The sequence below is a fragment of the Oculina patagonica genome, chromosome 3 (assembly GCF_052425735.1).
Source record: "Oculina patagonica isolate OP01 chromosome 3, crgOcupat, whole genome shotgun sequence".
Classification (NCBI taxonomy): Eukaryota; Metazoa; Cnidaria; class Anthozoa; order Scleractinia; family Oculinidae; genus Oculina; species Oculina patagonica.
This window is the reverse complement of record NC_135760.1, coordinates 6,904,296-6,930,448: the sequence shown is the minus strand read 5'-3', so window position 1 is coordinate 6,930,448 and position 26,153 is coordinate 6,904,296. Positions and strand designations below refer to the sequence as shown.

At 39.5% G+C, this 26,153-nt stretch overlaps 1 protein-coding gene across 7 annotated transcripts; it reads left to right on the top strand.

Moving 5' to 3' along the window:
* On the top strand, positions 1–26,056 carry LOC144646300 (uncharacterized). 7 transcript variants are annotated; one of them, XM_078505844.1, is made up of 2 exons: positions 1–172; positions 24,816–26,056. In XM_078505844.1, exons 1-2 carry the CDS (start codon positions 106–108, stop codon positions 25,193–25,195), a joined length of 447 nt encoding a protein of 148 aa, XP_078361970.1. In that variant the 5' UTR covers positions 1–105; the 3' UTR covers positions 25,196–26,056. The 7 variants fall into 7 exon arrangements, 2 of the variants coding, with proteins under 2 accessions (XP_078361970.1, XP_078361971.1); XR_013569387.1 differs by lacking the exon at positions 1–172 and adding an exon at positions 2,442–2,545; XR_013569384.1 differs by lacking the exon at positions 1–172 and adding an exon at positions 5,820–6,059.
* Positions 26,057–26,153: the final 97 nt, after the last annotated feature.

Here is a 26,153-nt window from a genome sequence, read left to right as displayed (position 1 = left end):
ATATGTTACGATGATGAAAGCTGTATTGACAGATTACAAAGGCCGCTTCGATATCTTGAGTAAAGAACGGACAAGTATTTTGAAGACTTGGGCGATGTGGAAAAAATGTGCGAGCAAGCACATGCGGACGGATGTACAAAGGTTCCAGCTGAAAGCCAGAATGGAGAAGGAGGTAGTGAAGAGAGATGCTGAGATACAAGACAAGCTGTTCTCAGCTGTTAAAGGGATCTTGTGTTTTAAGGCGTCTATATATGCTCTTGTAGGTAGAATAAGCGTGTTTGTTGACGAATGCTGATGCTATATTGATTTTAACGTTATTTTACCGAAGCATCTAAAACTAAGTGTGCAACAATTGATCACCTAAAAGCGCTAAAAAGAGTCAGACTGTACGGGCATGTGTCGATATCCCGCGTCACCCGCGGGAAGTGAACACTGAAGATCCCGAGATTTCAGAAATATTCTTGACTCCTTTTCAAATCGGAAAGCGATGAAAGAATCCTAGTAACAGTCGGTTAACAATCAGTTAACTTTGTATGTTGAAGACAACCGAAGCCCAAAATTACGGTTTACAACGGTTTACAGAGGCAATAAAAGATGATCATCGAAGTTCTTTTTTAAATAGCTGTAAACCGTGTAAACCGTTAAAATAGCCAAAAATCCTCTTGTTAACCGTTTAAAATCACAGTATTTACAGTTATTTCACATTCTAGCAAGTAACTTGGCAGCACGGATTCCATTTGGAACAAAAAACTGCGATTTAGAATAGGAAAACCGTCGATTGCAATAGTTTAATATTAACCAGCAGCCCGTCACGAGTCATTTGATTTGTCACGCTTGGGACGTAATCGCGTGACGTTATTCTATACTTCAATCCACAAAAAGCATTGTTTTTTTCCTTTACAAACTGAATCTGCGTTATCTCGTTTTGTCACGTTTGAGACGTGTGACATTATTCTATCCATAAAAAACATTGGTTGTTTTTTTCTTTACAAACTGAATTTGCGTTATCTCATTTTATCACGCTTGAGACGTAATCGCGCGAAAGAACTTTCGTTCCATTCCTTGCAAATGCTAAATTTGTTAAATTTCTTTTCGTTCTCAGCACTGAACGCTTCTCGGTTTTATTACGAAATTCGGGTTCAATTTAATATACTCATTGTATAGTCTATAATCATGCTCTGACAAATCGTAATCAGCATGCGAAAAATGTGAAGGTTTAAAAGTCCTAATATTTCTTGCAGATTTTGTAGGTTGAATAGCGCTATTTGTATCAAAAATCTCTGATAGCAGAATTGGTTATTGATGGAAGGGTACGAGGAGAATAAAACATGTCACTAGGCCCAACCGACCCTCGACCCGGAAGGGCCCGTTTCAGTTTTTCGTACTAGGCTGCTGACAAACTAGCGCTTAGGTACGCAAACATTTCTGTCAAAAGCAGTTGCTCCAACCCAAAACTTAATCCTATACCATCAAAAGTGGGAGTACACTGGGTACCTTCTCTTGCAGTCTTACCCAACCGTATTGCAGCAAACGCCTGCCTGACGGTAAGAGACGTATGATTGTTATATGGACGAGTCCGGAAAGTATAAATGTTTAAAAAAGCACGCGTGTCATCGCACGCGTGTCATAACACGCGTGTCATAGCATGCGTGTCATCGCACGCGTGTCATAACACGCGTGTCATAGCACTCGTGTCATAGCACGCGTGTCATCGCACGCGTGTCATAACACGCGTGTCATAGCACGCGTGTCATCGCACGCGTGTCATAACACGCGTGTCATAGCACGCGTGTCATCGCACGCGTATCATAACACGCGTGTCATAGCACTCGTGTCATAGCACGCGTGTCATCGCACGCGTGTCATAACACGCGTGTCATAACACGCGTTCCATGACACGCCTGTGATGACACACGTGCGATGACAAGCGTGCTATGACACGCGTGTTATGAGATTTCCCAAAGTCAAAACCATCTCGTATGCGATGTTCAGGATCGATGAAAGTTATCTGGATCGTATGGGATATCTTGGATCGTCTGAAAGTTCTCTTGGATCGTATGGGATATATTGGATTGTATGAAAGTTATCTGGATCAGGGATATTTTGGATCGTATGAATCGAAATCGTATGGGATATTTTGGATCGTATGAAAGTCCTTTGTATCATTGATTATTAAAGTTTTATGCCCATCCAAATGAGGGGCAAAAAGCGCGCAATTGCAAGGACGTACAAGGTAAATCCCTATCCATGGTCCTTGGTCATATTAATTGGCTTCTGATTCTACTTTTATTGCGGGCTTTTTAGACTGTTCGCAGCCTTTCCATTTTTCGACGCGAAAGAAAAACACCCTGGCGCCAAACCTTATTTGTTTTCGCGATTTTTTCCGCGTTAAAAGACTGGGCGTGACACGGAGGTCAAGCTGCGATCAGATATCGAACCCAGTTTATTCAGCATCCTGTGATAAGGTTTTATGCGCATCGCCATTCTGTAATCCAATTGAAAGACCACGGTTTCAAGGATCTCTTTTTTCTGAAATTCACGTAAGGTATGATAAAGCTTTTTCACTTTATCTGTTGTTTATAGCCCATTAGGTACATGCACCTTTCTTGCATTTAATACCGTTTGGACCACACTAGAAACACATGAAGCTGAAAGCAAGGTCGCTTACCACAGCCTTCATCAGTTCGCATTGTTGCTGCCTATATCGAGCCTATAATACGCCCAAATTTAAATATGATTGAGATACAGTCTTGGATTTTTGATTGTAGCGCAATTTTATCAATAAATGGAGAGAGAGATACAAAGATTTGTGGCCAATGGAAGCAACCTCGCTCGGGCAGTAAAGGTGGTACAAGGCCAAGTTTTTGTTTCGTTTCATTGTTGATCAAGCCCAAACGTTTTTGCGTGTAAACTTTTGAGCCCAAGATTAAGCTTGAAATGGTTCAATAAAATCTTTTTACCGTGCTATCTTTTGATACTTGCCGTCAGATTCCCTGCTGCGTCAGCTCAGCAAATACAAGGAAAAGAGGCCTCTGCTAGCCTGCGGATGTAGACGTATTTCCGGCTGTCCTTTCTCTCCGCGGTTCACAGCCCCTTTATCTTTCAACGCAAAAGAAAAACATCCCCTGGCGCCAAAAGTTATTTGTTTTCGCGATGTTTTTCCGCGTCCAAAAACTAGGCGTATCGTTGAGGTCAATGTACGATCAGATATCGATTACAGTTTATTCAACTTCCTGTGGTAGTATAGTTTTATGCGCATCGCGTTTCTGTAATCCAAACGAAAGACCACGGTTTCGAAGATTTCTCGTTTCTGAAATTCACTTAAGGCGAGTTAAAGTTAATCTGTTGTTTATCACACATTAGGTTCTTACAGCTTTCTTGCACTCAATACTGTATGGACCACACTAAAGAAGGATATTGATCATCTGTTCAAAGCAAATGTCCTGCCAAAAATAACATATGGACTTCCAGTGCATGGTGCAAGTGCGTCGGACCTTAATGCAGTACAGTGTTTCCTTAAAAGGTGTCACAAGCGACGGTATATCTCTGAATTAATCAATATTAATGACCTACTTGAGAAAGCGGACCGCACACAGTATAAACAGTATAAACAAAAATCACCCACTATACAATTTTCTACCAAAGCGGCACTGTTCTACTCATCAGTTATGGTCAGCAAATATTGTATTACCTCGACTAAATACTGAGCGTTTTAAGAATAGTTTTAGTAATAGGTTAGCTTTTAGATATAATTTAGCTGTTAGTTCTTAGTTTTTATATAGTTTTTAATATAATTTTTATTCTTATCAGGCTGTATTTATCCCTTTTTAAATATTTTTAACAATGTACCATTTGATATGTATTTTATCAAATTAAATAAAGACACTGCCTATATCGAGCCAATTATTCGCCTAAATTTAAATATGATTGAGAAACAGTCTTCGATTTTTTACTGCAGAGCAATTTCTCCAATAAATGGAGAGAGGGACGATGATTTGACTAAGTAGCCACTTAATGGCCTTAATTTGACTTGGTAGCCATGCTTTTGATTCGTTTCTCGATCGAACCCAGAAGTTTTTGCATGTAAAATTTTGCGCCCACGATCGCGCTTGAAAACGGTTTAAATAAATCTTTGTGATCATATCATGTCTGAATTTTTTGAGATCCTTTTCACCGTGTAAATCAGAGTGTGAAAAACTGGAAAAAGCAGCACTGTCGGATACAATGAGCCGAGGAGAGAAAAGAGGTAAACATTACTTTTAGTTTTTATATCGTCGAGAAAAAAAAGCGTGCAAGGACGTACAAGGTAAATCCTTATCCATGATCCTTGTTCATAGACTTCATATTGCATATTGATTTCAATTCCGCAATCTCTTTATCTTCAATTCCTGACGCCAAAAGTTATTTGTTTTCGCGCTTTTTTCCGCGTTCAACGACTACTAGGCGTGTCGCTGATGTCAATGTACGATCAGATATCGGATCTAGTTTATTTAACTTCCTGTCGTAATGTTTTATAAGCATCGCCATTCTGAAGAAACCCAAAGAAAGACCACGGTTACAAGGAACTCTCGCTTCTGAAATTCGCGTAAGGTAAGATACAGCTCTTTCACTTTATCTGTTGTTTACTCGCATTAGCTCTCTTGCAGTCAATACTGTATGGACCACACTAAATTCACATGTAGCTGAAAGCAAGGTCGCTTTCCACAGCCTTCATCAGTGCACATTGTTGCTGCCTATATGAAGCCTATTATTCACCCAAATTTAAGTATGATTGAGATACAGTCTAGGATTTTTAATTGCAGAGCAATTTCTCCAACAAATAGAGAGAGGGACGATGATTTGACTTAGTAGCCATATTTTTTATTCGTTTCATGACTTTCATTCTTGATCGCACCCAAAAGTTTTTGCGTGTAAAATTTTGGGCTCAAGATTAAGCTTGAAAACAGTTTCACGAAAATCTTTTTTCACATTTTTTTCCGTGATATCTTTTGCTACTTGACGTCCATCAATTAGATCATGTTAATAATTTTAAAATCAGCGGGGTATTCGGTACTGTGAAATTCCACGAAAAATATACAATGTTTTTTTCTTATACGTTTTCTGTCACTGCGCTAAGTCTCCTGACTTGTTTTCCAGGCAGCTTTTGGATCCCCCACTCACTCAAGCCTGTTCTTTTTTTGTATTCTCTTGCAAGCGCTAATTATCATAAGATCGGCTAAGATTAAGCGCTGCAAGGTAGAGAGCTATTATAAATCTGATGCGATGTATGACATCTATGTATATGTATGTCTGGATTTATGAAACCGTCTCTTTTTAACCATGTGCATGACTTCAAATAGCGCCAAGAAAGAAAGAAAAAGTGGAAAAACCAGCGCTGACGGACGGGAAGTTAAGATAGCCGAGAAGAGAAAAAAATTGATTTTACTTTTAGTTTTTATATCGACGACCTTGGAGAAAGTTTCTGGCGAAAATAAAGCGAACAAGGTAGATCCCTATCCAGGGTCCTTGGTCATATAATTGGTTTCTGGTCCTACTTTTCTACAAGGTTTCCGTTTAATCTGTTCGGCACGGTCTCACAGGGCACAGAGGAATCAAGTTTGTCCGCAATTCAAAATCTCTACAGTGCAAAACGACCTTCAAAAGCTTTTCAAAGCGATCGTGTGAGCCGAACGTCATTCAACGCCGTCATGCGATACTTGTTTGCAGATCGTCTGGTGATATCGCATGACGGCGTTGTATCACGTACGGCTCACACGATCGCCTTAAAAAGCTTTTGAAGGTCGTTTTGCACTGTAGAGATTTTGAATTGCGGACAAACTTGACTCCTCTGTGCCCTGTGGTCGAACTTGACTCCTCTGTGCCCTGTGGTCGCGTCAAAAGTTATTTGTTTTCGCGATTTTTTTCCGCGTTCAAAGACAAGGCGTGTCGCTGAGGTCAAGAGTAATCGAATCCGGTTTATTCAACTTCCTGTGGAAATGTTATAAGCATCGCCATTCAATCTGTAATCCAAAAGAAAGACCACGGTTTCAAGGAACTCTCGTTTCTGAAATTCACGTAAGGTAGGATTAAGCTTTTTTACTTCATCTGTCGTTTATCGCTGCATTAGGTTCGTGCAGCTTTCCTGCACTCAATACTGTTTGGACCACATTAGAAACACACGCAGCTAAAAGCAAGGTCGCTTCACACAGCCTTCATTTTGCACATTGTTGCTGCCTGTATGGAGCCTATAAATCGCCGAAATGTCAAAATGATAGAGATATGGTCTTCGATTTTTTTATTGCAGCGCAATTTCTCCAATAAATGGAGAGACGAACTATGCTGATTTCACTCAGTAGCCACTTCGGACCAATAGTAGTAGCATCGCTCCGGGAGTAAAGTTGATCCAAGGATCGAACAAAACGTTTTCGCGTGAAAGACCCGTAAAAGCTTTTGCGCCCAAGATTAAGCTTGAAAACGGTTTAAGAAACTTTTTTAGTGGTGTCTTTTGTTACTTGACGTCCACTGAATTTGACGTCCATATCAATTGATAATTTTAAAATTAGTGAGGCATTCGGTACCGTGACATTCCATGAAAAAAATGGCATTTTTTCTGACAAGTTCTCTGTTACTGCTCTGTGTACAAAGGAGACTGGGGTTTTCAATTTGGATCCCAAAATCTTGATAATGCCGGCATTATCTTGAATTTTCCGCAAAATCTTGACTATGCAGGCAAAATCTTAGCCTTCCACACAATTTTAGGGACGATCGTGTTTCACTCCTCCCCAAACAGGAACTTAAAACAACTAACAACTAGGCTAGCATAATCTTGAATTTTCCGCGAAATCTTGACTGTGCCGGCATAGAAAGATCGTGAATTTGATGTGTGCTCGAAGTAAAGCTACAGCAGTCTCTGAAAGACAAATATGTCCTCCGTGATAAGATAACCAGCCGGGCAGGTTTAATAGCAGAATAGTTACATCTTCACACAAAATTTCAGACATTGTCCTTCTAGAGCGCACACTTTGAGAAAATAGATCCAAATAGCAATGAGCTGAAACACACTGCACTAGCAAACATATGGAAAATTACTAATGGGAAACCTTGCACGCCTCATTGGCTATTACCGTAATAATTCGATTTAGCGCCCTCCTTCCAATAAGCGCCCCCTTCCGAATAAGCGCCCCCCTTCGAATGTGTGTTTGTAAATAAGCGCCCCTATTCCAATAAGCGCCCCCATTCTTATAAGCGCCCCCATTCTAATAAACGTCCCCATTCTTATAAGCGCCCCTATTCTTATAAGCGCCTCTATTGTGGGTAACTGCCTTTCATAAACATTCACCGTACCGTCCAGGCATATATTTAACGCTAAAATGAACTTTAAAATTCTTTTAAAAGTAACTGAATTTTCAACACTTTGTTACTGTTACAGTTTCTGTTATTGTTAGTTATTTCAATATTTATCAAAGCTTTGTTTTGAACATTTGGTTGTTTCTCAAAAAATTAAATAAGCGCCCTGTTCCGAATAAGCGCCCTGTCTCGATTAAGCGCCCTCCCTTGAGGTGCCAAAAGTAAATAAGCGCCCCGGGCCTGAGCTTTTAGTTTATTTTGACCGTTGACCACCAACTGATGGAAAATCGTCTTGAGGGCTAAACGACCTACAGTACCCCTTTAGCTATGAACAATACTTCCCTTTTCTTGCAGTCTTTCTGACATTGCCCCAGTGTTGCCCGATCTTAATATACTTTTCTTGTTTTTTGTTTGCTTTTCTGGACCGTCTTTCTTTGCCAGGTAGTTGTTAATGCTTTGAGTCACACGGTGCAACACAGTAACCTGGGATAGAACGTAGAATTTCATCTAGGGACCCATTATTTTAAAACTGTTGAGAAATAATAACACTAGAGGCCTTTGAGCACAGCACAAGCGCTTCAAGCGATTTTTCACCGGCTTTTGCAATTTTAAAACTGTTTCTTCTCGGATAGTATGTGTATTACATCTAAGTCACCAGTTTTTGTCGTAAAGTTACAATTAAAACAACATGTTTAGCCGACAATGATTTTTTCGACGTTGGCTTAATGTCGTTCTCAAGTCAAAGTCGGATATCAAGTGGAAATATACAAGTGTCTGTGTACTAGGTTGTATGCAAATTTGGATGAATTTTCTCAGTACATTTGGTGTTCTCATAGACAAAACGTAAACATTCATTTTTCCCTTGGCACTTTCGTTCTTTGTATGTGAAACTCAACTGAACAAAACTATCATCAAAGTCAACAGCTTGTTGGAAACTATTCGATGTTTGCCGTTGCTTAATCAAAGTAGAATAAAGTCATATTTCGCCATCGAAACGCGCAGGATATAAGAGAGATTAATCTTGACGTTATACGGCAAACGTCAAACGCAAGTTTCCCTTTCGTTTTGCTACCTACCGTTTTTATCGAATTCTAAAATTAATCCCTATTAATAAAATAGGGAAAAAATCCCACATTCAAAACAAGCAAAAAACCACCACTCATTTCCGCGCACGAACGGCAGACGGCAGAAGTTGAATTTTTGCCGTTCGCGGGAAAAATAAACGTCGTGCTTAACTTCTCTAATGACCGACAACTGACCGTCTGGTCCAAAAATGTTTCGCCGGACTTGTAATAAATTTCACTGCCGCAGAATAATTTAACTGACTGCGCACTCGAGTTCAGCCAGTTTCCGGCGGAAGTTAATTAATTCTAACCAACTATACACAGGCACAATTTTTGCTTTCAACTCATGGGATTCCCGAGGTGGCGAAGTGGCATCGCTGCCGGCGGCTGATGTAGCTTCATCACCTCAAAGTCGCGGGTTCGAATCTTCCAGTATAGGGGATATTCTCAATGGTTTGGGGGCCGAATATCCTCTCCCCGAGTGAAGATCCTAGCCTTATTAAGGCTCTAGGAATTGCTCGTTTTATTTTTTTTTTTCGTTTTTCTGATTTAATATTATTTTTTTATTTTTTTTTCTGTATTGCTGTTCTTAGCTTTTCCTTTTTCGGACACCATCACTTTTCAAACGCTAGTGAATCATGGAACGGGTTATCATCTAGATATTCTAGTATTTTTGTTTTATCGGACATTGCTTGAGTCGTGAGCTCCTGCTCTAGTACATTGTATTTACAGGGCCTTCTCTAGCCCTCGTCAAAAGTGTTGCCACGATGTCCAAATTCATTCGTTGTTTCCTCACTCCCCTTTTCAATGTTGAGCTCCCCAACATATTGCGCAAAGAATCCGTCATTTGACAACATTGAAATGGGAGAGGGGTCTGTAAAGATGACTTCTTCTAAGTAATCTACACGCTTTTACATGTAGAATAGGTGTGTTTGTAGACGCATGGTGATGCTATATTGATTTGAACGTTCTTTAAGTGAAGAATCTGCCTCTAAAACTTCAGATGAAAAATGAAATGAGATTTACATGCACGTAACTTTTTGTAATAAGAACAGTTTTTATCGCTTTCTCCGATACCGTTTTTTAATTTACAAAAGAATAGAGTATACAATGAGTATATTAAATTGAACTCGAAATTCGTAATAAAACCGGGAAGCGTTCAGTGCAGAGAACGAAAAGAAATTTAACAAATTTAGCATTTGAAAGGAATGGAACGAAAGTTCTTTCGCGCGATTACGTCTCAAACGTTACAAAACGAGATAACGCAGATTCAGTTTGTACAGGAAAAAAACAAACAATGCTTTTTGTGGATTGAAGTATAGAATAACGGCTGGGGCTGGAACCCGGAACGTCTGCTCCGGAGAACGGGGCGGTAACCATAAGTCTATTGCGCTAGCCATGATAACCATGAAAAAAATGCATAGTTCTTCTTTATCTGTGCATGGGGGCTCCGCTCGGTGGCCGAGCACTACTATGAACTGGCGTGTTCTGCGATGAAATTCGTCTTATGTTTGTGATCCTTTTTTTATTCTGTCCACCCAAACGAATTACAAGACCCCACGCGACAAACTAGCGCTTAGGTACGCAAACATTTCTGTCAAAAGCAGTTGCTCCAACCCATAACTTAATCCTATACCATCAAAAGTGGGAGTACACTGGGTACCTTCTCTTGCCGTTTTAGCCAACCGTATTGCAGCAAACGCCTGCAGGACGGTAAGAGACGTATGATTGTTATATGGACGACTCCGGAAAGTATAAATGTTTCTGGATCGTACGGATGAGGCTGGATTGTGTGAATGTATCTGTATCGTATGAATGTTGTATAGATGAGAATCTGAATGATATATGGGTCATAAATGGTCCATCACAATTTTGCAGTGTTCGCAAAATTAGGCTTCTGGTTGCTCGGAATGTCAACCGTGACAAATGTTTCGCTTGTTTAAAATTCCACGCCGCCAAAACATTCTCAGTGACGTGAAACATCAGGTGAAAAATCTTGTTGAAGATGCAAAAGACATCTCAGCGGCGTAAAACATCAAATTCAAACACCGTCGCCATTCGCATTTCACAAGCATGCAGTCGTTGATATTTAAATTTTTCTGAGGAAACAAAAACTTTGGGTGAAATCTTTCTTAGCAACGGCTTGATTGGTAGACTCACACCTTTTCCAGGCACTGTTTTGTCTTCAAATAAAAGTGCCGACTTTATCCCCCCTGTCAATAAGCAAGTAACGATCTAATAAATCGGCCATCACACGACACACTATTGGCCAACTTGGGTTGGCAAACTCAAGTTGGTGTGTGAACGATGCAACAACGGCAAACAAGTTGGCCTACTGTTGGCGACAAAAAGAACTTGTCTCTATTCTCACCAACAGTTTGCCAACTTGTTTGCCAACTGTTGTTGTCGTTCACACACACCAACTTGAGTTTACCAACAAGAGTTTGCCAACATCAGTTTGTTGTGTGAAAGCCGCTTAAAAATTTCAAAAGATCTCAAAAGCCATGGCTTTCTAGAGGATTAGCAAAATTATCTAAAACGAAAGAAACTCTTTCGAGAAATCGATCCGGATCGGTCCTGTCGATCCAGAACCGATCCAGACAGTTTATTCTTTTCATTTTTTGGAAATTGAAAAAGGCATTATGACGACTCCGAAAAATTAAATTTAAGTTAAAAAATTAAAAATTAAATTGAATTAAAATTAAAATTAAAATTTAACTTCAAATTAAAATTAAAGATAAAAATTAAATTCAAATTAAAATTAACTTACAATTAAATTAAAAATTAAAATTAAAATTAAAATTAAAATTAAAATTAAATTAAAATTAAAATTAAAATCAAATTAAAATTAAAATTGAATTAAAATTAAAATTAAAACTAAATTAAAACTAACTTACAATTAAATTAAATTAAAAATTAAAATTAAAATTAAAATTAACTTACAATTAAATTAAATTAAAAATTAAAATTAAAATTAAAATTAAAATTAAAATTTATTTAAAATTAAATTAAAACATTAAAACATTAAAAATTAAATTAAATTTAAATTAAAAAATTTAAGATTAAATTAAATTAAAAATTACATTTAAAAATTAAATTTGAATTAAACTTAAAAGTAAAATTATCAATAAAATTAAATTTAAACTTTAATTGAAATAAAAATAAATTAATAAAAAAATTTGGTTTGTATCTGCTGATCTTAAAAAGTTGGTAAAAACGTATTAAAACTGAATTTTCTGTAACTCTCTGTTACCTTCGTCAGAGTTAAAATGGGTTAACTCTGACGAAGGTAACAGAGAGTTACCGAAAATCTAGTTTTATACGTTTTTACCAACTTTTTAAGATCAGATACAAACCAAATTTTTTATTATGTCAAACACTGATAGCCCTAACAACAAAAATAAATTATATTAAATTAAATTAGAGTTAAAACTAAAATTAATTTAAATTAAATAAATAATTATGGATTGATATGTGGAGAGAATGAACTCAGAAAAAATTCTCAGTTCACAGATGGGACTCGAACCCACGACCTTCCGTACACTAGTCGGACGCTCTAACCACTGAGCTACTGAGAACTCTAATGGTGAGCAGAAGTCATTTGTGGGTGACACAACGACTGCATCGCGCAAATCACATTTAAATTAACTTTAAAAGTAACGTGAATTTGCAAGGAGCACCGTGACAAAATAGAAGTACCGGATCCTCTCATTGAAGAGAATCTAATCAGCTATTACTAAATAACCAATTAAAAAAAATTGCAAGGCCGATTCAACTGTATAGGAATAATAAATCACCTTTGAGTTGCTAAAAACATACTTACGTAACGCTGTATGTATAGGAAAGCGTAGCAAAGTGAAGAAGGTGTGGCAAAGTGTAGCAGAGTGTATCAAGCGCAGCCAAACGTACACGATTAGTAAAGGGCAGCAAAATGCAGCAAAAATTTAGAAGAACCAAACGATTCAGACGATCCAAACGATCCAAACAATCCAAAAAACAGAAGATCCAGAAGATGCAGACGATCCACAAGAACCTTACGATCCAAACATTGACCATTTTTGACCATTTTAACCATGATTAATTGAGGCAGATTTTGACCATTTTAACCATGGTTAATTGGGGCACATTTTGATCATTTTAACCATGGTTAATTGGGCCAAATTTTGACCATTTTAACCATGATTAATTGGGTCAAATTTCGACCATTTTAACCATGGCCACGCTGCCATGACACGCGTGCTATGAAACGCGTGCTATGACACGCGTGCTGACACGCGTGTTATGACACGCATGCTATGACACGCGTGTTATGACACGCTTGCTATGACACGCGTGCTATGACACGCGTGCGATGACACGGGTGTTATGACACGCGTGCTATGACGCGCGTGCTATGACATGCGTGTCATAGCACGCGTGTCATCGCATCGATGACACGCGTGCGATGACACGCATGCGATGACACGCGTGCGATAACACGCGTGCGTTGACACGCGTGCTATGACACGCGTGCTATGACACGCATGCTATGACACGCGTGTCATCGCACGCGTGTCATCGCACGCGTGTCATCGCACGCGTGTCATCGCACGCGTGTCATCGCACGCGTGTCATCGCACGCGTGTCATCGCACGCGTGCTATGACATGAGTGTTATGACACGCGTGCGATGACACGCGTGTTATGACACGCGTGCGATGACATGCGTGCGATAACACGCGTGCGTTGACACGCGTGCGATGACACGCGTGTTATGACAAGCGTGCTATGACACGCGTGCTATGACACGCGTGCTATGACACGCGTGCGATGACACGCGTGCTATGATACGCGTGTTATGAAATTTGCCAAAGTCAAAACCATCTCGTATGCGATGTTCAGGATCGATGAAAGTTATCTGGATCGTATGGAATATTTTGGATTGTATGAAAGTTATCTGGATCAGGGATATTTTGGATCGTATGAGACTTCTCTTGATCGTATGGGATGTTTTCGATAGTATGAAAGTCCTTTGAATCATTGATTAGTAAAGTTTTATGCCCATCCAAACGAGGGGCAAAAAAGCGCGCAATTGCAGGGACGTACAAGGTAAATCCCTATCCATGGTCCTTGGTCATATTAATTGGCTTCTGATTCTACTTTTATTGCGGGCTTTTTAGACTGTTCGCAGCCTTTTTTCGACGCGAAAGAAAAACACCCTGGCGCCAAACCTTATTTGTTTTCGCGATTTTTTCCGCGTTAAAAGACTGGACGTGACACGGAGGTCAAGCTACGATCAGATATCGAACCCAGTTTATTCAGTATCCTGTGATAAGGTTTTATGCGCATCGCCATTCTGTAATCCAATTGAAAGACCACGGTTTCAAGGATCTCTCTTTTCTGAAATTCACGTAAGATAGGATAAAGCTTTTTCACTTTATCTGTTGTTTATCGCGCATTAGGTACATGCGATCATGACTAATAAACCACACAAGTACTACGAGTAACATGCGGGTATGATACGAGTAACACACGGAACATACGGGTACATACAGGTAACATACGAGTAACATACGGATACATACAAGTAACATACGGATACATACGGGTGCATTCCAGTTCTATTTCATTTCACTTTATTTTATCTTATTTTTCATTTTTATTTTATGCTCCCCCACCCCCTTTCCCTCAACAAGGTTGCGCGACGAGCCCCAAGGACAAGACGTATTGCTGGATTTCACTGTCACGCAACGAAAAAGTACGACACAAAACCATTTACTAGTAAAAAAAAGTCAAGAGTTTGAAATGTTATAAGATCAATAGCTCATCTTTACGATCTTACCCGCAACATACGAGTAACATAAGGACACATACGGGTGCATACCAGTTCCAATTTCACTTCACTTTATTTTATTTTTCAATTTTATTTTATGCAACATAAGTAAACCAAACAAAACATATGAGTACTTACGGGTAGCAAACGAGAAACAAATCACGGTAATCGAAAAAATCAAATAACGGTCATGATGTAACGGGTTTCTACATCGCTCTCTCCGCCAAAAAAGATTGCGTGACAAGCCCAAAGGACAAAGAGCATTGCTGGCTTTCACTGTCACGCCATGATAAAGTAAAAACAGATCAATAATTCCGGGGGCCGTGTTTGGTCTGTAACTTTTTATATTTTCACTTAAGTCGGCTTGGCTGGTATACGTCGTGCAACCTTGTTGAGGGAAGTAGGGGGGGGGGGGGGGAGCATAAAATAAAAATGAAAAATAAGATAAAATAAAGTGAAATGAAATAGGAACTGGTATGCACCCGTATGTATCCGTATGTTACTCGTAGGTATCCGTATGCTACTCGTGTGTTACCTGTATGTACCCGTGTGTTCCGTGTGTTACTCGTATGTTACTCGTAGTACTCGTGTGGTGTATTAGTCATGATCGGTACATGCACCTTTCTTGCATTTAATACCGTTTTGACCACACTAGAAACACATGCAGCTGAAAGCAAGGTCGCTTACCACAGCCTTCATCAGTTCACATTGTTGCTGCCTATATCGAGCCTATAATACGCCCAAATTTAAATATGATTGAGATACAGTCTTGGATTTTTAATTGTAGCGCAATTTTATCAATAAATGGAGAGATAGATACAAAGATTTGACTCGGTAGCCACTTTGCAGCACTTTGTGGCCAATGGAAGCAACCTCGCTCGGGCAGTAAAGGTGGTACAAAGCCAAGTTTTATTTTATTTCGTTTCATTGTTGATCGAACCCAAAAGTTTTTGCGTGTAAACTTTTGAGCCCAAGATTAAGCTTGAAATGGTTCAATAAAATATTTTTACCGTGCTATCTTTTGATACTTGACGTCCATTAATTAGATTCCCTGCTGCGTCAGCTCACCAAATACAAGGAAAAAAGGGGCCTCTGCTAGCCTGCGAACGTAGACGTATTTCCGGCTGTCGTTTCTATCCGCGGTTCACAGCCCCTTTATTTTTCAACGCAAAAGAAAAACATCCCCTGGCGCCAAAAGTTATTTGTTTTCGCGATGTTTTTCCGCGTCCAAGAACTAGGCGTATCGTTGAGGTCAATGTACGATCAGATATCGAATCCAGTTTATTCAACTTCCTGTGGTAGTATAGTTTTATGCGCATCGCGTTTCTGTAATCCAAACGAAAAACCACGGTTTCGAAGATTTCTCGTTTCTGAAATTCACGTAAGGCGAGTTAAAGTTAATCTGTTGTTTATCACGCATTAGGTTCTTACAGCTTTCTTGCACTCAATACTGTATGGACCACACTAAAGAAGGATATTGATACACCCCTCTGTAACAGACCTGGTGACACCTGATTTTCCACCAGGTTTTTAACCAAAATCGACCAGGGAAGTAAAAAATCCACCAGGTTGATTACTTACTTTTTGTGTGCAATAAACTTAGCGGGGTAATCGTGCACAATTTTTCCGCACCGGTGTCGCCTAACGGCTGTAGATGACACCGTCGTTTTTTCGCATTGTACGTAGACAACTGAAATAATGTACTCTTTGTATCCTGCTCTTACACGGAGAAAAGTGGCAAAGAAAAAACAGAATCGAATAAAGGCATCGGACTTAATTTCTCTTATAACAAGACCTTTTAGGCCTTCGCGTTATACGGCAAACGGGCCGTTTTGCGATCCCCGAGCGTTCTTTGTATCGAACAGTGCATTTCCGCCACTAGATCCGCAATGGGTCAAATTTAGCAAATCATTGTCACAATGAGCCAATGAGTAATCATACTATTGACACTGTCAGTTTGCACTTGGACTTGAAGCAGTCGTGTTATATTCCTGAAATCCTCGCACGTTTTTGTCCATCATTGATCATACAAGGCACGCAATGCATGCAGAAGCGATGACGAACAGAATAACAAATTCCGCCGACCGCCTTATGATATAAGGCGATGGACTGACGTTGTCGCCTTAAAATGATTCCTTTAGATGCATGTTACTTTTCCAGTTCTTAGCAGGCCTGTAGGCAGGATTTAAAACGACGGTTCTTCAGTGCGCCAAAGATCTGAAAGATGCAATCGTGTGAACGCCGAAGATGTAAGCTACTGGGGGCCCAGGGGGCATGGCTCCCCGGGAAATTTTGAAAATTAGACAGGCCGTAATCGTATTTCGTGCGTTTTGAAGGGAGTTTCATAGGAAACTAGGCAGCTTAAAGTAAACTTTAAAAAACACGGTTATTGCTAGACCTTTTCAGTTAAAATCAAAGCTCCTTATTTTTGGAAGAGAAACGCGCTTCACCAGGCAACCAACCTTGCGCTTGACGGATTACACCACCAAAACATACATTTACGACTTAAATTCCTAAACCGTGTCTTGAAGGACGTTTAGAAAGTCTACTAGGTTAACGTGAATTCAGCCAGATATTCGATATGTTTAAAAAATAATTGGGAGAACGTTTCGCGGGATCATTTTCTCGACTCCCTAGTTTGAACGTCTGCTAATCTGACTACAAGTTTAATTACTTTTCCAGAAGGTAAATGACATAAATATTTATTATCAAAAGAGCCTAGCACCAAGAGACAGATCCAGAGGTTGTCTAGCACGGGTGCGCCTAAATTTAAACGGTCCGTTTACCATTAAAGTTGCAAAATGTTAAAAATGCCGGCCCTTATTCGTTGATCCATTTTCAGTAGGTCATAGCATAAAGACGTCAAAATAGGAAAACCGTTTGCTTATATCTTTTACAGGTCGAATAAATTGTCTCTTTTTTCGGATTAAGCGAGCAATGAAAAATACGTTTTAATGACTGCAGTCCTCGGCATCAATAGTTTCATGCAGGCGAAAGCTACACAAAGTAATATTTAGACAGTACTTACAATTTGAGGCAGCTTAATTAAAATTTACCGTCATACGCCACTTGAATGATCTTGAATGTATTTGAATAACTTGCGTATTTTTTACATGATTGTGCCGGCAGGTTGCAAAGTTTAACACGATATTTTATACATCAAACGCCTCTCAAACTGCTCAAGGCTACTAAATCGACGAAAAAAGGCCGTTTAATACTCACCAAGAATTATGTCAAGCTGATTATCCTCTGCGTAGTTATTCGATAAAACGCTGTAGAAAGCCGGGTCAAAAATTCTTCCACACATTTGTTTTGGGCCGCGCGCGCTGTTCAAATCGATCTGAATCATTCACAAGCTCGTATTACATACAGAAAAGGAAACAGATCTGTTTTGTCTCTTCAGTGACGTGCTTGACAACGGAACAAGCGACAAAAACAATAGAAATAACCGGCACGCATACATGCATGCACAGGCGATGACGCTTTACAATGATCCCAGAAATTGCATTTTTCTTATTCATTTAAATTTTTATTTGCCTTGACTACAAAACGAACCTCCAATACATTACAAACCTACAGTATGATAAGATAAATACATTAAATCATTATGAACTTCGTCATTTAGCAACAGAAAGGCCCAGGATTGATTTCCACACCTAGTCGATACTGAAGATTGTGTGACATTTCCGTATTGAAATGGTCTGAAATGTAATGAAGTCAACACCGCTTACTAGAATCACTTCCATGCATTTATGCAACTTATCAAACAAAACATTTTAGATCAGCTAAATCAGCAATACGGTAGTTCTTTATGAATACGGATACCGCCACTGTGTTATTTTTTAATAATGGCTTGAGATAAATACCCGAATAAATATTATCAAAAGCAGTAAAGGAAGATGGCGAGTCGCGAAGGGAAAAGAAGGAAAATTAACTTAAAGTTAAATATTATCGACAACAATGCACGTCAAAGCAAACAATGATTTCAGATAGCTCACCTTTGCAATCTAATCAAGATACTGCTGCCATCGGTCTCCCTTATGGAAAGGTTTCAAAAGTTATGACACTAACCGGCCTTCACTCGTCAAATTCAACATCAGTCAACTTACTCTGCCATCACGTATGTCGACTTCGAATACACGTACAACGGTAAAAAAAAGTTCTTTAAGCGAGCTCACAATTATCCAGTACATCATTCTCCCCCTGACCCCAAAACTCCGTTTAACTGTACGTTAGACATCAAACGCGTTTTGCCGATTCATACTCATTGACAATCAAAGATGGCGTACCGAAACTGAGTAAACAACAAAGTGCCTAGTTCCCAGTGCTACTCGGTTGGAGTAATCTCTCACACCTCACACGGCCGTCCACCGGGCCATAGCATATAGGCGTCACCGCCTAAAAAGTTAACAATTACTTAGTCAATTATTAAATTATCTTTTTGCCGCGCGTCGTTTTCTTCTGTTTATTAAAGCCAGCAGAAAGATTTTAGCTGATTTTTCCTGACCAGGTCAACAAAATTCTTCACCGGGGAGAAATAAAATTGACCAGGGATTTTTGAGATTTTCACCAGGGACCAGGGAGGTCGAATTTCCACCAGGGAGGGCAAAATAACCCACCAGGTCGGGTTTCACCAGGTCTGTTACAGAGGGGTGTATAATTGATCATCTGTTCAAAGCAATTGTCCTTCCAAAGATAACATATGGACTTCCAGTGTATGGTGCAAGTGCGTCGGACCTTAATGCAGTACAGTGTTTCCTTAAAAGGTGTCACAAGCGACGGTATATCTCCGAATTAATCAATATTAATGACCTACTTGAGAAAGCGGACCGCACACTGTTTGAAAAAAATCGGTACAACTGAAAGAACACCCACTATACAATTTTCTACCAAAGCGGCACTGTTCTACTCATCAGTCACGGTCAGCAAATATTGTATTACCTCGACTAAATACTGAGCGTTTTAAAAATAGTATTATTAATAGGTTAGCGTTTAAATATAATTTAGCTGTTAGTTCTTAGTTTTTATATAGTTTTTAATATAATTTTTATTCTTATTCCTGTATTTAGCCCTTTTTAAATATTTTTAACAATGTACCTTTTGATATGTATTTTATCAAATGAAATAAAGACACTGCCTATATCGAGCCAATTATTCGCCTAAATTTAAATATGATTGAGATACAGTCTTCGATTTTTTACTGCAGAGCAATTTCTCCAATAAATGGAGGGAAGATGATTTGACTAATTAGCCACTTAATTTGACTTGGTAGCCATGCTTTTGATTCGTTTCATTCTCGATCGAACCCAGAAGTTTTTGCATGTAAAATTTTGCGCCCACGATCGCGCTTGAAAACGGTTCAAATAAATCTTTGTGATCATATCATGTCTGAATTTTTTGAGATCCTTTTTACCGTGTAAATCAGAGTGTGAAAAACTGGAAAAAGCGGCACTGTCGGCTACAATGAGCCGAGGAGAGAAAAGAGGTAAACATTATTTTTAGTTTTTATATCGTCGAGAAAAAAAAGCGTGCAAGGACGTACAAGGTAAATCCTTATCCATGATCCTTGTTCATAGACTTCATATTGCATATTGATTTCAATTCCGCAATCTCTTTATCTTCAATTCCTGGCGCCAAAAGTTATTTTTTTTCGCGATTTTTTTCCGCGTTCAACGACTACTAGGCGTGTCGTTGATGTCAATGTACGATCAGATATCGAATCCAGTTTATTCAACTTCCTGTCGTAATGTTTTATACGCATCGCCATTCTGAAGAAACCCAAAGAAAGACCACGGTTACAAGGAACTCTCGCTTCTGAAATTCGCGTAAGGTAAGATACAGCTCTTTCACTTTATCTGTTGTTTACTCGCATTAGCTCTCTTGCAGTCAATACTGTATGGACCACACTAAATTCACATGTAGCTGAAAGCAAGGTCGCTTTCCACAGCCTTCATCAGTGCACATTGTTGCTGCCTATATGAAGCCTATTATTCGCCCAAATTTAAGTATGATTGAGATACAGTCTAGGAGTTTTAATTGCAGAGCAATTTCTCCAACAAATAGAGAGAGGGACGATGATTTGACTTAGTAGCCATATTTTTTATTCGTTTCATTCTTGATCGCACCCAAAAGTTTTTGCGTGTAAAATTTTGGGCTCAAGATTAAGCTTGAAAACAGTTTCACGAAAATCTTTTTTCACATTTTTTTTCCGTGATATCTTTTGCTACTTGACGTCCATCAATTAGATCATGTTAATTATTTTAAAATCAGCGGGGTATTCGGTACTGTGACATTCCACGAAAAATATACAATGTTTTTTTCTTATACGTTTTCTGTCACTGCGCTAAGTCTTCTGACTTGTTTTCCAGGCAGCTTTTGGATCCCCCACTCACTCAAGCCTGTTCTTTTTTTGTATTCTCTTGCAAGCGCTAATTATCATTCGATCAGGTCTAATTTCTTCGCGCTCTTGCAAGATCGGCTAAGATTAAGCGCTGCAAGGTAGAGAGCTATTATATTATCTGATGCGATGTATGACATCTATGTACGTCTGGATTTATGAAACCGTCTCTTTTTAACCATGTGCATGACTTCAAATAGCGCCAAGAAAGAAAGAAAAAGTGGAAAAACCAGCGCTGACGGACGGGAAGTTAAGATAGCCGAGAAGAGAAAAAAATTGATTTTACTTTTAGTTTTTATATCGACGACCTTGGAGAAAGTTTCTGGCGAAAATAAAGCGAACAAGGTAGATCCCCCTATCCAGGGTCCTTGGTCATATAATTGGTTTCTGGTCCTACTTTTCTCGAAGGTTTCCGTTTAATCTGTTCGGCACGGTCTCACCGGGCACAGAGGAATCAAGTTTGTCCGCAATTCAAAATCTCTACAGTGCAAAACGACCTTCAAAAGCTTTTCAAAGCGATCGTGTGAGCCGAACGTGATTCAACGCCGTCATGCGATACTTGTTTGCAGATCGTCTGGTGATATCGCATGACGGCGTTGTATCACGTACGGCTCACACGATCGCCTTAAAAAGCTTTTGAAGGTCGTTTTGCACTGTAGAGATTTTGAATTGCGGACAAACTTGACTCCTCTGTGCCCTGTGGTCGAACTTGACTCCTCTGTGCCCTGTGGTCGCGTCAAAAGTTATTTGTTTTCGCGATTTTTTTCCGCGTTCAAAGACAAGGCGTGTCGCTGAGGTCAAGAGTAATCGAATCCGGTTTATTCAACTTCCTGTGGAAATGTTATAAGCATCGCCATTCAATCTGTAATCCCAAAGAAAGACCACGGTTTCAAGGAACTCTCTTTTCTGAAATTCACGTAAGGTAGGATTAAGCTTTTTTACTTTATCTGTCGCTTATCGCTACATTAGGTTCGTGCAGCTTTCAGCACTAAATATAACCTGAAATCATACCCTCCCTCCCTACTACTGCTGCGGAAAAAAAAAGAACGCCTGATCGCAGGTTACACTAAATACTGTTTGGACCACATTAGAAACACACGCAGCTAAAAGCAAGGTCGCTTCACACAGCCTTCATTTTGCACATTGTTGCTGCCTGTATGGAGCCTATAAATCGCCGAAATGTCAAAATGATAGAGATATGGTCTTCGATTTTTTTATTGCAGCGCAATTTCTCCAATAAATGGAGAGACGAACTATGCTGATTTCACTCAGTAGCCACTTCGGACCAATAGTAGTAGCATCGCTCCGGGAGTAAAGTTGATCCAAGGATCGAACAAAACGTTTTCGCGTGAAAGACCCGTAAAAGCTTTTGCGCCCAAGATTAAGCTTGAAAACGGTTCAAGAAACTTTTTTAGTGGTGTCTTTTGCTACTTGACGTCCACTGAATTTGACGTCCATATCAATTGATAATTTTAAAATTAGTGAGGCATTCGGTACCGTGACATTCCATGAAAAAAATGGCATTTTTTCTGACAAGTTCTCTGTTACTGCTCTGTGTACAAAGAAGACTGGGGTTTTCAATTTGGATCCCAAAATCTTGATAATGCCGGCATTATCTTGAATTTTCCGCAAAATCTTGACTATGCAGGCAAAATCTTAGCCTTCCACACAATTTTAGGGACGATCGTGTTTCACTCCTCCCCAAACAGGAACTTAAAACAACTAGGCTAGCATAATCTTTAATTTTCCGCGAAATCTTGATTATGCCGGCACAATCTTGAATTTTCCGCGAAATCTTGACTGTGCCTGCATAGAAAGATCGTGAATTTGATGTGTGCTCGAAGTAAAGCTACAGCAGTCTCTGAAAGACAATTATGTCCTTCGTGATAAGGTAAACAGCCGGGCAGGTTTAATAGCAGAATAGTTACATCTTCACACAAAATTTCAGACATTGTCCTTCTAGAGCAATGAGCCGAAACACACTGCACTAGCAAACATATGGAAAATTACTAATGGGAAACCTTGCACACCTCATTGGCTATTACCGTAATAATTCGATTTAGCGCCCTCCTTCCAATAAGCGCCCCCTTCCGAATAAGCGCCCCCCTTCGAATGTGTGTTTGTAAATAAGCGCCCCTATTCCAATAAGCGCCCCCATTCTTATAAGCGCCCCCATTCTAATAAGCGTCCCCATTCTAATAAGCGTCCCCATTCTTATAAGCGCCCCTATTCTTATGAGCGCCTCTATTGTGGGTAACTGCCACTCATAAACATTCACCGTACCGTACAGGCATATATTTAACGCTAAAATGAACTTTAAAATTCTTTTAAAAGTAACTGAATTTTCAACACTTTGTTACTGTTACTGTTTCTGTTATTGTTAGTTATTTCAATATTTATCAAAGTTTTGTTTTGAACATTTGGTTGTTTCTCAAAAAATTAAATAAGCGCCCTGTTCCGAATAAGCACCCTGTCTCGAATAAGCGCCCTCCCTTGAGGTGCCAAAAGTAAATAAGCGCCCCGGGCGCTAAATCGAATCATTACGGTACCTTTACACATATCAGTGGGCGTCAGTTTATGGCCAACGAAGGAATCAACAAAATGGAATCTATTTGTTAAATGCATGGTCAGTAATAAATGTAAGATGGTTATAGGGTGAAGGTTTGCGAATCAAGTGCCTTTATTGTAGTTAGTGTAGTTGGCTAGAGCGCTGCAAAAAAAGGTGGAAAAAGCCGAATAATCTACACTTTTCCTACGTAAAGATTAATTCTTATTTTACTAGTTGTACCTATCGGTAAGTGCCAACGAGCGAAATACTCATGTTTGTTCATAAGAACAGATATTGAATGGTTTTTGATAGAACTATATTTGAAATGACCAAAATATGGTAAATTGTATTTTAGGTAATATGCGAAAAAAGTGCTATTCATAAGTGACACAGGCTTGATATCCTGCGTAGCAGGCGCCGTAGTTTCCAGCGCGCGTGTTCTCGCGATCGCGCACTCTTTTAAACACACTAAAAGACGTACACAGATGTCTGCTACGCAGGCTACGGGTTTGACAGATTGATAACTCTTGACAAATCTTTAAATTCTGTTCAACGTTAAATTGTCACAAAATGTAGGCAATAATTAATTAATAAATGAGGTTTAATCACTGTTTTTTAAATACAACACGCGATGGTTAAATTGTTTCCGTCCACAAAAGGGATAGTTGCATTTCAAGAACTTCTTATAAATCAAATCCCAAAATCAAAACTGCTAAGATGCTTTTTTAAAAATAATTTTCAGTAATCAGAGACAGTAATGCACGGGTCAGATTTCAGTCTCGCATGCGAAGTGTCATGTTCAGTTACGCAAAACTTGAAAAATTTGAACAGAAAACAAAACTTGAACGGTCAAGGATTATTTGGAGACAAAATTTTTATTCAAGTTAACATTACATTTGCCGTTAGAAGCAAAAAACTTTTGACTTTCTTGTGTGTATGACATGCAGTAATTTTAGTGAGCGTCGCTTTGTATTGATGTTATTCCTACGCGGAGCGAAAATGCGTGCCAAATAAAATATAAACGGTATTTGATTTGGAATAAATCATCGGTCAAACAATTACTATAAACACAATCAACACTAAAAGGAAGCATTTACCCGACTTCAGCATTCTCATAAGTCAAGAAAACTCTATTTGAAGTCAACAGTCCGCTTTTGATTTTTATGTCTCTCTTCGATCGTAAATCAAAGCACTCCAAAGTCGAAAGATTATTTCATCGCTTTGAAGACCTTGATGTTCATTTTTTCGGCGGTCGAATATTCTGTAGGGTATTCTCTTTCGATTTATAATTACCTAAAGGTGTATTTATCGGTAAAGGGATGAATGACCACATTGAAAATTTTAACAGCGAGCCGCGTCGACGCCATTTTGGTCATTTGCTCTCTAGCAAGGAGTGAGAGATTGGGAACCAGTTTGGAAGAACAATACAACCCAAATATGGGGTTTACTTACACCCAAATATGGTCAAAAAAAAAGTCCCTTACGCAGAACTTAAGATTTTCTCTGCCTATACACTCATACGCACACGGCTCTATGATTCTGCCGCCTCGACAGCCTCGCCTCTTGGCTCGGCTGTCTCGTTGGCAATTATTAATTTCTTTCGATGCGCAACAACAATAAGACGCCACATAGCTAGATAACTTAACAATTTCTTTGTTTGTTGATCCAGAAATGATGCGTAATTTGTTGCCGTTGTGGATATTGGCCATATCTCTGATCACACTGGTCAAAGGTGATGACACCAGCCCTACACCCTGCCGAATACAATTAGAAGGACGTCAGCTTCGCTGTGTCGTGCCACGTGGGTACAAAGTCCGTAGCGGGGACTGCCCTGGAAACGACATCTGGCCCCTTTACAGAGATCGTACTACTTTGAAAGAGTGTGCGCGGCTGTGTTCCTCATCTTCCAAATGCCAGGCCTTCATGTTCTTTAGCAATCGCCGTTGTTATCCAAAGACCAAAACCTGTGGTACAACTAGCACATCCAACCCTCTCAATGTGTTTTACGACAAAGTTCCCTCCGGCTTTACCATGCGAGCAGGAGACTGACCTGGGAATGATAAATGGAATCTCATCCAAAGTCGCTCGACCCGTCAAGAGTGCGCTCAAATCTGCGATTCCATTTCAGCTTGTAATAACTTCATGCACTACGACAACCAACGCTGCTACTTGAAGTGTGACAACAGCCTCAACATTTTCTACGACAAAGTACCTGTGGGCTACGCTCTGAGGCCTGGCGATTGCCCAGGAAATGATATCTGGAAACTCCACGGATCTTTTTCCCTATCAGAGTGTACCAACCGATGTAACAGAGACGCCAGCTGCATCTCGTTCACGTACAAGTTTGAAGCTAAAGAGTGCTACCCGAAGACCAGGTCATGCGCTCAACCCAAAACGAGTAATCCCAAGAAAATGTTCTATGACAAAGTTCCCAGTGGATACGCGATGAGGCCTGGTGATTGCCCTGGAAATGACATCTGGTCCATCCATGGATTTGTTTCCCTGACAGAGTGCGCTAAACGCTGCAGTAACAACCCTAAATGCGTTTAGTTTATGTTCTTTGATGGCCGTGGATGCTTCCCGAAGACCAAGACCTGCCTAACCACTCAAAAGCGGAATCCTAAGAATTTCTTCTACGATAAGATTGTCACAATATAATCCTGAGAATGAGATGCAGATATACCTCGGTAACCGTTAGGGTAGAATAGGACTGTTGAACCACAACAGGTTTGCGAAACTCTGTATTCCAGTTTAAAACGGTGATTGGGACAATAATGTAGTGCAGTAGTAGTTTTCATGTAATGGTTTACTTGAAAACAAACACGATATAATAGGCGATCTAGGCTCTAGCAAGAGTGTTTAATAGCAGAGGATTCAACAAATTGCACTACTTAATTCAGCATTTTAAAAGCCAACAGTAGTCCTTTTCTGAGTGTTTAACTTAAACGCATTTAGTTTATCTTGACCTTTGTGACTGCACCATCCGACAAATTTTTATTTCAGGCCA